The 13788-nt window shown below is 43.5% G+C and overlaps 1 protein-coding gene across 1 annotated transcript in view; it reads right to left on the minus strand.

The window, feature by feature from the left end:
* LOC306768165 (uncharacterized protein) overlaps nt 1-13788 on the minus strand; it is a gene marked incomplete at both ends in the record, with an annotated part of 86281 nt that overhangs the window by 32302 nt on the left and 40191 nt on the right. Inside the window, one exon of the mRNA XM_079256397.1 lies at nt 745-862. Within this exon, the coding sequence (XP_079112523.1) occupies nt 745-862 (118 nt within the window). The remainder of the gene's footprint in view (nt 1-744; nt 863-13788) is intronic.

Consider the following 13788-nt stretch of genomic DNA (forward strand, 5'->3'; position numbering starts at 1 on the left):
CTAGAACTCCCTGAATGGACAAAAATCACCTGAAATCCACACATGCAGGTTAAAGCTCCATCATATGTGAAGAGGATCCAGAAACACGCCGTCTTCTCTGGACCAAAGCTCATTTAAAATGTTCTGAGTGGGAACCTGGATGAAGATGTGGAATAGTTTGTGGACAGCATGGACGGCGTGTCCTGCAGACTAAAGAGGAGAGGGAGCATCCAGCTTGTTATCAGCCTGCATCTCTGATGGGATGGGGTTGCATTAGTGCCGATGGCGTGGGCAGCTTCCACATCTGGGAAGCTCCATCAATGCTGGAACATCTGCTCCCATCCAGACAACGTCTCTTTCAGGGAAGACCTTGCAGGTTCCACCATGCTGGACCACATCCTGATGGTGGAACAGGAGAACTGGTCCAGCAGGACCATGCTGGACCACATCCTGATGGTGGAACAGGAGAACTGGTCCAGCAGGACCATGCTGGACCACATCCTGATGGTGGAACAGGAGAACTGGTCTGCTGCAGTCCAGTTCTTTCACCAGTACAGAACATCTGGAGCATCATGGAAGCAGCTAGAATCCTGCATCAGACGAGTTTGGGACAACGTTCGTCTCCTAACACTGGTCCAGCTGGTCTCCTCGTTTCCAGAGATGTTGGGGTTTTAATTAAAAGTGATCAAAATGCAAAAACAGAATCATGTAACGAGTCGTAGGTTCCTGATGTGTATTAAACCATTTTTTCATGGTGACACTTACAGCGGACGTCTGAAGACAGACGCTTCTCCTCAGCTCTTGTTCCGAGTGTTTCTTCTTCTCCTGAAAGTCAGACAGCTCCGTGGTCAGCTGCTGCTGGCGCTCTTCGATCTCACGCAGCCTGACAACACAGCAAATGGATGCATTTAGTTCAAGCAGCTTCTAAAATAGACTGCCATAAATCCAGATAATAATTCAGGTGATTCTGCTGTATTAAATATAAACGCTGCTACAGGCGCAGACTAGATGGTTCGTTTTCCCCGAACGCACCACAAATACAGCTTGTGGATTCACTGCTAAAGATGAGCAACTGCATCCAGTCGCTGCTCTTTGGCGGTTTAAAACACAGATGTATACAGAAATGTACAAGAACCAGCTGATTTCCAGATCTCTCCAGGACACGTGGGTCACATAAGGTCCTGACAGTCCAAATAAAAGCCCACTGAGCAGTCATGTGACTAAACCCAGCAGGAGCCAAACCGTAGATGAGTCGTGTCAAACTCCTCGTGGTTCACATGCAGTCTGTTTGATCTGCAGAGCGTCGGTAAAGTCAAACAAAATCAAAATAATATCATGATTTACTTTTATTATTCTGTCAGAAGACTAATCATGAACGAGCTGAAACTTCCTGACACACACACACATCAGGAGAGTTTCAGCAAAAACTGGAGTCGGAAAAATGTACAAACATGGATTTTTATATTCATAAAACACAGATTTAGATTTGATAGTTTTTTATATTTTATCATCTTGATTACATTTTACATATGAATGAAAGAAAAAAGTAATACACTGATTATATAAGTTATATAAATGTGTGTGTGTAATTTATTTAGCAGTGTATCACTTTTTTTTTTTTTATTTATTTATATATTTTATTTATTTTACATATTTAATCCATTTACGCCTTAAAACCACAAAGGCTCCCAAAACAAATCCCAAAACATTTCATCACAAGTATGTGGAACTGTAATATTACGCACGTATCACATTGTGATCGGATTAATTTATCAAAGTCTAGAAGTTCTTTCAGTGTACATGTTAAGGCTGTGACGATATGCGTTTGTCCCGATTCGATTCTATTCTTTGGATGCAAACTCAATTTAAATTGCGTTTTCCACAATTATTCGATATTGCTCATTTTTGTAGATTAAAAACAAAAAAAAAATGTAAAAAACTTTGCTTGCTTGTCATTTTTCTTGAGTTCCACTAGGAAAAAAACAACACAGTAGCCAGACCATCATTCTGCTGCTATAATGCCCAAGAAGACAAGTAAAAAATAGTGGATTAATTTGATTTATTTGGGGAAAAAATTACTAATTTTCTAACAAAAAAGTAAAAAGATCAATAAAAACAATAAAAATGACACAAATATTCTAAATGTTTTTTCCTTTTTTTGGAAAAAAAAATCGATTTTTCAACAACAAAAAAAAAATCGCTTTTAAAATTATGACGCAAAAAATCCCGACAGTATGTGTGGTAATACTATCAAAACAAACAACTCCTGTCTACCTTCACTCCTTCATCCAGAGCTACACTCCCTCTCCACAGCTACGGTCCATCAGTGAAAGACGCCTTCTGTTACCATGACTACGTGGGACTAAATCAGCCAGACTCTTTTCCTCTGTCGTGCCACGATGGTGGAACGATCTCCCAAACTCTGTCCGAGTCCTTGTCTACTTTTAAGAGCAAGCTGAAGTCTCAGCTCTTCACATCCACACTTAGTTTAGTTATATTTGTCAGAGGAGTTGGAGAACTTAGCGCAGTTCTTTGAAAACAAACATTGTGGTATTTATTCTTTGTATTTTAAAATAGAGAATATTGTGGGGTGGGAAGAAATAAAAAAAAAAATAATAAAAAATAAAAAATAAAAAAAAAAGGCTGTAACATTACATGTCAACACCTGCGTCCAACTGGACTCCAGCAGTCCACCAGCACCCTCCTACGATGTCCTCTACTGTTTGAATTAGCTTGTGTTGTTCTCACTCTCATATGAATGGCTGTACAATCAAAAACTCACCACCTGAACTGACTTACTACAAACTAAACTGAGATCTTTTCCATAAAAAGAAATTAAATATATACCAACCCACCCTCCTGTCCTGCAAATGTTTTAGATTTTAACAGAGAAAAATAAACTTTACTTGGACAAATTAGGAATTACACTTTACTTTAGTTAGGTTTTTTCATTTTTAAACAATAAATTTGTCAGTTTCACATCTACTAAATTTATCCAGCAGATCAGATCGAACCCCCAGCTGTTTCTTTTTGGCCCCTGAGTCATTCATTTGATGCCCCTGTTGTAAACAAATAGCAACAAAGATCATATTAGTAGCACTTATATTAGGAGTATACATATTAGAATTGCATCAAGAAGAGCATCGAAAAAGCAGCATTATTAATTCAAATACAGAAATACTACAGGAAAAAACTACTCTAATCCGATCTGAGATCTGTTTTCCTGCACAGTGTGAGTGTAATTACCAGTCCGTCCACTGGGAGGCACTAAACCTCTGTGAGAGACTGAGACGAGACGATGACAAGAGGTAAAGAAGTGTTTTGTTTGTGAGGACCAAGAGGGTGCTCATCTGAGAAGCCTTTGATGAAATAAAAGAGTTATCAACGTGTAGGGACAGATAAATTAGTCCAAACAGCAGAAACAATGGAGACAACACAAAGACCTGAGAAGCAGATCAGTGTTCTGGTAATGAGGTTATCAAGCAGGCCTGATGACTCCAGCATCGTCTGACGGCAGATAGACGCAGCTAAACCAGGTAACACCAGAGCAGCTTTGTTGTTTATAATCAACCTGGACGTATTTTTATTTCCAGAGTGTTTTTTTAGTCAATATTCCCAATATTCCCAGCTCTGGACTGAAATCCATTTGGAACACTCCTGCAGAGGGAAAACGTACGCAGAACCGCTGAAATCTGCCATGATGCATTTTGGGGGATTTTCCAGTAATTCCAACCTGATTTTACTCTCAATTTGTCCCATGTGGACGCCCAGTCACGACCCGGTGGCACGATATCGCAGCTGCATGTTCTCTGCTGGTCGTGCCGCCATTTATGTGTCAGAAAATGGAAAAGAAGCTTGTTGCAGAAGAGATGTGTTCAGATGTTTCTATTTCATCTACGTAGATGCCGCGTCCGTACAAACCCAACTTTAGAGTCTTCAAGACAAATCCTGCTTTGTTTCCAAAGATCATGACTCATAGTTCAGATTCATCACAAGAGCTCAGTTTATGTGGTCTTCTATGTAAGGACCGCCAGGGTATCACTGCGGACGAAGCAAAGAACATTGGGTCAAGTTAAGCTCAGCTTAACTCACAATGTCTTTATGTCTTGACTCACTCTCACTTTTTCATTCATTTATTCATTTTCCTAACCGCTTAATCCAATTCAGGGTTGCGGGGAAGCTGGAGCCTATCCCAGCTGTCTTTGGGCAAAAGGCAGGGTACACCCTGGACAGCTCGCCAGTCCATCACAAGGCCACTTTTTCATTACTTCACAGGTAAAACTGAAGTAACCTCGATCAGTTTCATGATTAGAAAAACCAAAACCACTACATCTACAGGCATTTTTAAGCAATCAAGAAAACAGCTACCACACACACTCTGGTCAACAAGAAGCTGGGCTTCATGATGGTTGTGTGTGACCCAGACGTGGGTTACTAATGAACCTCGGCGGTTGGACTGCGGCTGAACTGGCTGGACTGCGGCTGGACTGCGGCTGAACTGGCTGGACTGCGGCTGAACTGGCTGGACTGCGGCTGAACTGCGGCTGGACTGGGGCTGGACTGGCTGGACTGGGGCTGAACTGTGGCTGGACTGGGGCTGGACTGTGGCTGGACTGGCTGGACTGGGGCTGGACTGTGGCTGGACTGGCTGGACTGCGGCTGGACTGCGGCTGGACTGCGGCTGAACTGGCTGGACTGCGGCTGAACTGTGGCTGGACTGGCTGGATTGCGGCTGAAATGCGGCTGGACTGGCTGGACTGCGGCTGGACTGCGGCTGAACTGGCTGGACTGCGGCTGAACTGCGGCTGGACTGGGGCTGGACTGTGGCTGGACTGGCTGGACTGGGGCTGAACTGTGGCTGGACTGGCTGGACTGCGGCTGAACTGGCTGGACTGCGGCTGAACTGTGGCTGGAGTGGCTGGACTGCGGCTGGACTGGCTGGACTGCGGCTGAACTGTGGCTGGAGTGGCTGGACTGCGGCTGGACTGCGGCTGAACTGGCTGGACTGCGGCTGAACTGTGGCTGGACTGGGGCTGGACTGTGGCTGGACTGGCTGGACTGGGGCTGGACTGTGGCTGGACTGGCTGGACTGCGGCTGGACTGCGGCTGGACTGGCTGGACTGCGGCTGGACTGCGGCTGAACTGGCTGGACTGCGGCTGAACTGTGGCTGGACTGGCTGGACTGCGGCTGAACTGGCTGGACTGCGGCTGAACTGTGGCTGGAGTGGCTGGACTGCGGCTGGACTGCGGCTTGACTGGCTGGACTGCGGCTGGACTGCGGCTGAACTGCGGCTGGAGTGGCTGGACTGCGGCTGGACTGGCTGGACTGCGGCTGGACTGCGGCTGAACTGGCTGGACTGCGGCTGAACTGTGGCTGGACTGGCTGGACTGCGGCTGAACTGCGGCTGGACTGCGGCTGGACTGCGGCTGGACTGGCTGGACTGCGGCTGGACTGCGGCTGAACTGGCTGGACTGCGGCTGAACTGTGGCTGGAGTGGCTGGAGTGGCTGGACTGCGGCTGGACTGCGGCTTGACTGGCTGGACTGCGGCTGGACTGCGGCTGGACTGCGGCTGAACTGTGGCTGGAGTGGCTGGACTGCGGCTGGACTGCGGCTTGACTGGCTGGACTGCGGCTGGACTGCGGCTGGACTGGCTGGACTGGGGCTGGACTGTGGCTGGACTGGCTGGACTGCGGCTGGACTGCGGCTGGACTGGCTGGACTGCGGCTGGACTGCGGCTGAACTGGCTGGACTGCGGCTGAACTGTGGCTGGACTGGCTGGATTGCGGCTGAACTGCGGCTGGACTGGCTGGACTGCGGCTGGACTGCGGCTGAACTGGCTGGACTGCGGCTGGACTGCGGCTGGACTGCGGCTGAACTGGCTGGACTGCGGCTGAACTGCGGCTGGACTGGGGCTGGACTGTGGCTGGACTGGCTGGACTGGGGCTGAACTGTGGCTGGACTGGCTGGACTGCGGCTGAACTGGCTGGACTGCGGCTGAACTGTGGCTGGAGTGGCTGGACTGCGGCTGGACTGGCTGGACTGCGGCTGAACTGTGGCTGGAGTGGCTGGACTGCGGCTGGACTGCGGCTGAACTGGCTGGACTGCGGCTGGACTGCGGCTGAACTGTGGCTGGACTGGGGCTGGACTGTGGCTGGACTGGCTGGACTGGGGCTGGACTGTGGCTGGACTGGCTGGACTGCGGCTGGACTGCGGCTGGACTGGCTGGACTGCGGCTGAACTGGCTGGACTGCGGCTGAACTGTGGCTGGAGTGGCTGGACTGCGGCTGGACTGCGGCTTGACTGGCTGGACTGCGGCTGGACTGCGGCTGAACTGGCTGGACTGCGGCTGAACTGTGGCTGGACTGGCTGGACTGCGGCTGAACTGCGGCTGGACTGCGGCTGGACTGCGGCTGGACTGGCTGGACTGCGGCTGGACTGCGGCTGAACTGGCTGGACTGCGGCTGAACTGTGGCTGGACTGGCTGGACTGCGGCTGAACTGCGGCTGGACTGCGGCTGGACTGCGGCTGGACTGGCTGGACTGCGGCTGGACTGCGGCTGAACTGGCTGGACTGCGGCTGAACTGTGGCTGGAGTGGCTGGACTGCGGCTGGACTGCGGCTTGACTGGCTGGACTGCGGCTGGACTGCGGCTGAACTGTGGCTGGAGTGGCTGGACTGCGGCTGGACTGCGGCTTGACTGGCTGGACTGCGGCTGGACTGCGGCTGAACTGTGGCTGGAGTGGCTGGACTGCGGCTGGACTGCGGCTGGACTGGCTGGACTGCGGCTGGACTGTGGCTAGTGTTGGTGTTGGGTTGGACTTTTGGGTCTAGGAATATTTGGTGCTCTTTTGGACAGTGAGAATATTTAGTGCTCTATTGTGTACATATGTAGACATTCATTCATTCATCCATCATTCTAACCGCTTCATCCAACGAATGGTCGCGTGAAAGCTGGAGCCTATCCCAGCAGTCTTTGGGCGAAAGGCAGGGTACACCCTGGACAGCTCGCCAGTCCATCACTGCAAATGTAGAAATATTTTTCTTTTCCCACTTTGTGCGTAATACACCAGCCTCTGAATGAAGCCTCAGTCTCATCTCCTCTCTCCTTGAGTGATCTCTTCTTCTTCTGTTATCTAGCCTACGTCCTCTAACTGGATAGTGATATGAGCACCAGTTCATGCTGGTTTAGTACGTCAGGTCACATGACATGAGGCAGTTCCTCGTGCTACCTGTACCGCTTCTCCGTACAGATGGACGATACCAACGTTTTTCTTTTGAAAATGAGAAAATATTAATTTAAGGTGCTTTTTTATTGACACTGTCGTCGATGCCAATATCGATACCAATGCCAATTCCAATGCCGATACCAGTACTAAGTCCATGATTCAAGAGACTGTATTAATAATTTTACTGTAAGGGTAATATGAAATATGAGTAAAGCCCATAAATATACTTGGAAAAAATGTCTATAAAGTGCTAATAAATAAATCAATGACAGAATTAAATGTTGTAAGATTAAAATATACAAAAAATGTAAAATATAAAAATATTTTAAAAAATAGTTAAATGACTAATATAAAACTGTTTTAACTAAAGAAACACAGCGTTTAACAACTGTATTAACTTGCATCGTGTCCTATTTAAAGCTGTTTTACAGTATATTCATATATAATTACATACATACACATACATATAGTTACCAGGTTTCCTCGGTGAAAAACAGGATAAGACAATGACACCAGTTAATTTTTATAGACTACTTCTATTATATAAATATGACAGTATATTATTTAATAAATATTTCTGTAGAATAAATCAAATAAACTGAATAAAAAGTCTAATAATATTAAAGACAAAAGTGTCTCTGTACATGTCTGTAGAAATATGAAAAAATGTGACATTGTTTTCATAATTTATTCATCAGAGGGTAAAATATCAAATCCTAAAATTATTATCACAAACACCGACAGCGGGCTCATCGTCATGACATCCTATAAACAGCCAAATGAATACTTTTTGCCAAAAGGGAAGATAACTGTCTTTATCACAGTAGTATTTGGTTTATATAATACACTGATATTTCAATCTGTAACCAACAATCTGAAAATGTGCTTTCAACTGGAGTTAGAAGTGTCACTACTAGCGTAGGTTGTTTATCAAACTGTGACTCTAAGAAGAAATCTGATCGAGCATCAGCGTTTTTCCATTTCTTCCAGAAAAATTGCTTGTTTTTCCAACCTAAAATTAAAATTTTTAGAAGCAATGAACATCTTGAGAAAAATGACTAATGTTCATTAACATAAGCTGCTCTGACACCTGTCAATCACACCTGATCTTAGCCAATCAAATGACTTAATTAATATTTGTGTGTAAGTGTGTAAGTGTGTGAGAAAGAGACAAAAATGACAAGGATTACCATCCACTGCTGTGAATGAGAGTAATTAACAATGATTAACTGTGTGTAAATCCCATGCATCTCACACATATGAAGATGGAAACCAGAATATACGACCCACATGGCAACAATGTGCCTCTGACACACACCGACACACACACGATCTTCCAGCTGTCAGTGTATTCTGATTAGGTGTTTACGTACAGAAAAGTGTGAATACGGCTCCATAATTACATGAACGTATGTGAAAAACACATTTCTCTCCATAATTGCAGGTGAAAAAATGTGTGGGAGTTGTTTATTTTTCTTCCATTAATGTATCCGACGACGTGCGGCCTGTCACATATAATTCACACCGTCGGCTTTACGCGGGACCTCTACACTGCATGTGTGTGTGTGTGTGTGTGTGTGTGTGTGTGTGTGTGTGTGTGTGTGTGTGTGTGTATTTAAGACAGAAAATATCAATTATTCCAATAAATGAAAACGTACTCCATGAAAAGTGTCTGTTATGAACAAAGGTGATGCTGCAAAGACATCATGAATATTAATGTTGTCTCATCTGTAATCAGATACAGTTCAAACTCTGACATCTGCATTTACAGTCACAAATAAAAGCATTTGCAGGTGTAAACAGACACACTGAAGTGATTTCACCAGATCTGCAGGTAATTAGCTGCAGCTTGGATAAGTGATGCCTGTGCACTTCATCCTGCAAAGGTCTGAGTATGTACGAGCTGAAGATAAACCCCAGATATGTTTACCTACAACCAACCTACAGTTTTCAGTTAGTCTGACATGTATGTCTTTGGGAAACATGGAAAAACCTCCACCAAGCAGGTCAAGAGTTATTTCCAGTTGATGTTCTGGTCCTGCATTAGTTTAATACGAATCCACGATCAGATTCCAGATCCATCAATAATGAATCCACAGTGTATTGGGTACATTGTGGTGTTTGTTGCATGTTTGTTCTCTTGCAGTGATGAAAAGTTGTTCCTGTTCTGACTGGTAGTATCCAGAATGTTGTTCCTGTTCTGGATGGTAGTATCCAGAATCTTGTTCCTGTTCTGGATGGTAGTATCCAGCATGTTGTTCCTGTTCTGGAAGGTAGTATCCAGAATCTAATGCCTGTTCTGGATGGTAGTATCCAGAATCTAATGCCTGTTCTGGATGGTAGTATCCAGAATGTTGTTCCTGTTCTGGATGGTAGTATCCAGAATGTTGTTCCTGTTCTGGATGGTAGTATCCAGAATGTTGTTCCTGTTCTGGATGGTAGTATCCAGAATGTTGTTCCTGTTCTGGATGGTATTATCCAGAATGTTGTTCCTGTTCTGGATGGTAGTATCCAGAATGTTGTTCCTGTTCTGGATGGTATTATCCAGAATGTTGTTCCTGTTCTGGATGGTAGTATCCAGAATGTTGTTCCTGTTCTGGATGGTATTATCCAGAATGTTGTTCCTGTTCTGGAAGGTAGTATCCAGAACGTTGTTCCTGTTCTGGATGGTATTATCCAGAATGTTGTTCCTGTTCTGGAAGGTAGTATCCAGAACGTTGTTCCTGTTCTGGATGGTATTATCCAGAATGTTGTTCCTGTCTGGATGGTAGTATCCAGAACGTTGTTCCTGTTCTGGATGGTATTATCCAGAATGTTGTTCCTGTTCTGGAAGGTAGTATCCAGAATGTTGTTCCTGTCTGGATGGTAGTATCCATAATGTTGTTCCTGTTCTGGATGGTAGTATCCAGAATGTTGTTCCTGTTCTGGAAGGTAGTATCCAGAATGTTGTTCCTGTTCTGGATGGTAGTATCCAGAATGTTGTTCCTGTTCTGGATGGTAGTATCCAGAATGTTGTTCCTGTTCTGGATGGTATTATCCAGAATGTTGTTCCTGTTCTGGATGGTAGTATCCAGAATGTTGTTCCTGTTCTGGATGGTATTATCCAGAATGTTGTTCCTGTTCTGGATGGTAGTATCCAGAATGTTGTTCCTGTTCTGGATGGTATTATCCAGAATGTTGTTCCTGTTCTGGAAGGTAGTATCCAGAACGTTGTTCCTGTTCTGGATGGTATTATCCAGAATGTTGTTCCTGTTCTGGAAGGTAGTATCCAGAACGTTGTTCCTGTTCTGGATGGTATTATCCAGAATGTTGTTCCTGTCTGGATGGTAGTATCCAGAACGTTGTTCCTGTTCTGGATGGTATTATCCAGAATGTTGTTCCTGTTCTGGAAGGTAGTATCCAGAATGTTGTTCCTGTCTGGATGGTAGTATCCATAATGTTGTTCCTGTTCTGGATGGTAGTATCCAGAATGTTGTTCCTGTTCTGGAAGGTAGTATCCAGAATGTTGTTCCTGTTCTGGATGGTAGTATCCAGAATGTTGTTCCTGTTCTGGATGGTAGTATCCAGAATGTTGTTCCTGTCTGGATGGTAGTATCTGGAACATATTTCCTGTTCTGGATGGTGGTATCCAGAATGTTGTTCCTGTTCTGGATGGTGGTATCCAGAATGTTGTTCCTGTTCTGGATGGTAGTATCCAGAATATTGCTGGGATCCACATTTATCTTTGATATCTTGGAAAACCTGTTGGGAACTTCTCCTGGAATTTCTCACCATTTATTGTGATTTATTGTGGAGTTATCTGCAGATATACTGAAAATGTCGTAACTCGCAATGAGGAAGAATCCTTTACAACATTCCTGGACCAAGATGTTGAATCGGATCACTCCCAACATGTAATGGAGTCTAGGTTAGACCAAGAACCGTTGTCAGAAAAACATGATGGAGAATGTTACCAGCAGCTTTGGAGTATAACTGCTAACCTACAAACAGATAAACACCAGCAAAAACAACCTTGGTGGAGATAAACTACAACCTGCAGGTTTGAATACATAAACCAAGAAACAAAAAACCTGCACAAACAGCTGCTGTGCAAAAAAATAGACAAAGGAAAAAAATCTTGGATCTTGTGAGGGGAAAAGGGAAGAGAAAGATGTGGGGATTAAAAGAAAATAAATTGAAAGTGAAAGATGAAGAGACACTGATAATTAAGGGAGTAAAGAAGAAAGAGATAATGTGCGGTCTTGTTTAATTATACTGACTTACTGGTCTTACTGAAAAAAAACAAAAAGCCAAAACAAAAAGTGAAAACAAAGTCTGTAGTTACTGTTTTCTACTGCAGATTTGATTTGCAGAAACTGTTTGTTTTTATGTTGCTCTGTTTGTGTTTCTCTTAGCTTGTCTGTAGGTGCTCCTCGTGATTGTCTGTTCTGCTTTCTGACAGAAGTGAAAGATGTTCTCTGTTAAGTTTCTTTACAAGCTGCCTTTTCTGTTTAGACTTTGGTTTTACAGTCTCCGTTACATCTGTAAAAACTTTAGGCAGAAAACTTCACAGGAGAATGTGAAACATCTGAGCCTGTGTAAGAAAACGGAGCAGAGAATCATCAGGAGCACCTAAAGAACGGCAAACTGACAAAAATGAACAAATGTGAAAACATCTGTGCTCTGGTGAATGTTATTAGGCTTAGCTTAGCTTAATTTATCTCATCTTTGTTTAGCTCAGCTCATCTCGTCTCATCTTGTCTTATCCTCTTTCATCTCATTTTATCTTATCGCATCTTAGCTTAACTAATCCCGTTTCATCTTATTCCACCTTGTTTTATGTTTTTCTCTCATTTTATCTCTTAGCTTAGCTTAGCTCGTAACATTTTAGTTTAGCTTAGCTCTTCTCATCTTGTCTTATCCTTTTTCATCTCATCTTATCTTATTGCATCTTACCTTAGGTAATCCTGTTTCATCTTATCCCATCTTGTTTTATGTTTTTCTCTCATTTTATCTCTTTTCTTTTCTTTTCTTAGCTTAGTTTAGCTCATCTTAGTTTAGCTAATCTCATCCCATCTCATCTTGTCTGATCCTTTTTAATTTTAACTTGCTAATCATTTCTCATCTTATCTGGTGTTATCTTTTTCTCTCATCTTATTTTATTTCATCTCTTTTTTTTCTTTTCTCTTCTTTTCTTAGCTTAGCTTAGCTTGGCTTGGTTTATCTTAGCTCATCTTGTCTCTAATCTTAGCTTAGTTTATCCTAGCCTATTTTAGGTTAGCCTAGCTTTGTTTAGCTTAGTTCAGCCATTCACTTTCCCCTGTTAGGTCCAACATTAACATTGTTGCGTAGCCAGACTAGCGACTCTCCCACTCGGTCTGTGGGAAATAAAATCAGAATGGATTTTGTCTGATGCTTCCAGTGAGCCAGATACCGCTGTTCCCAGTCCAGGTCAGGATCTGTGAAAAATGCCTTGATCCATGTGCATGCAATGTGGGGTGATCGGTCCTTTAAGTGACATATCCAACATATAACACTCTTCGTCATGATCTGTCTGTTCAAGAAAAGGCCTTTGGCTTGTAGTCCTTCGTTACTCTGAAAGTATTTTAATGTGTGTTTGTACTTTTAGCAGTTTTCTTATCATTACCTGTTAGTCTTAATAATTTCTGTTTTGTGTTTTTGTATTTATTTGTTTTTATGGTGGATTTAAGGTGCTCTAAAGAAATAAACTTTGATTAATGAACAAAATAGGCAAAAAAAATACTTTATATATTTCAAGTGGAACCTTATATCCACAAAGTTTAATTTCTCCATAAAACTACCTCTTGATGAAGCAAATGTGCTTGTTACAACATGGCAGCCAGATCGTCATTTCTGTTGCTATGGAGATGCACAGAACAAGGTGAAAAATAAGAAAAAATGAGTAAGTAAAAGAATAATTAATCAGAAAACCAAAACTGAAATAGATGGATACACATGTCTGTGAATAAAAACAAATGTTTTGTTGTGAGATCCAAAGTAAAAGGTCCTTGCTTAATATTGCATTGAAAATAATATATGTATGTATATACATGTATACACTAAACAGCATCTATATCAGTGAACTAAAGTATATAAACTCCCCCATTACCATCCATATATTGCCAGTTCTGCATTTCATCTCCAGATAATAATTCATGGTCCATAATTTCTGTTCTTGGTCGCTGAGATCTGACATTTTCATGCAGGTTTCATTGGTCAGATTTAAACAGGAATTAAAACATAAGATTTTATAAAGGTTTCATGGTATTAACAGAAAAATTACCAAACGAAAATGTGTGTGTGTGTAGCAGAAGCTGAGTTGGGTGTTGTTCAAACCGCCAGTCTGCCTGTTGGTCTTGGCAACAAGCTGAACCGGCATTGCGCAACCAGGCTGGAGACTCCAGCAGTCGTTCTGTGGGAAAACACGCCACCATCACAGTGGAGCTGAGTCTGCTCTGATGTGCTCCTGCGAGCTTCAGACTCGTCTCACATTGTTTTACATAAAGCCGATTAGATGTTGGGATCTGTTTTGTGATACTTCAGTGAATCTCTGAGGAAGAATATCGGAGCTGCGTGATGTTG

The sequence above is a fragment of the Telmatherina bonti genome (assembly GCF_933228915.1).
Source record: "Telmatherina bonti genome assembly, chromosome: 17".
Taxonomy (NCBI): Eukaryota; Metazoa; Chordata; class Actinopteri; order Atheriniformes; family Telmatherinidae; genus Telmatherina; species Telmatherina bonti.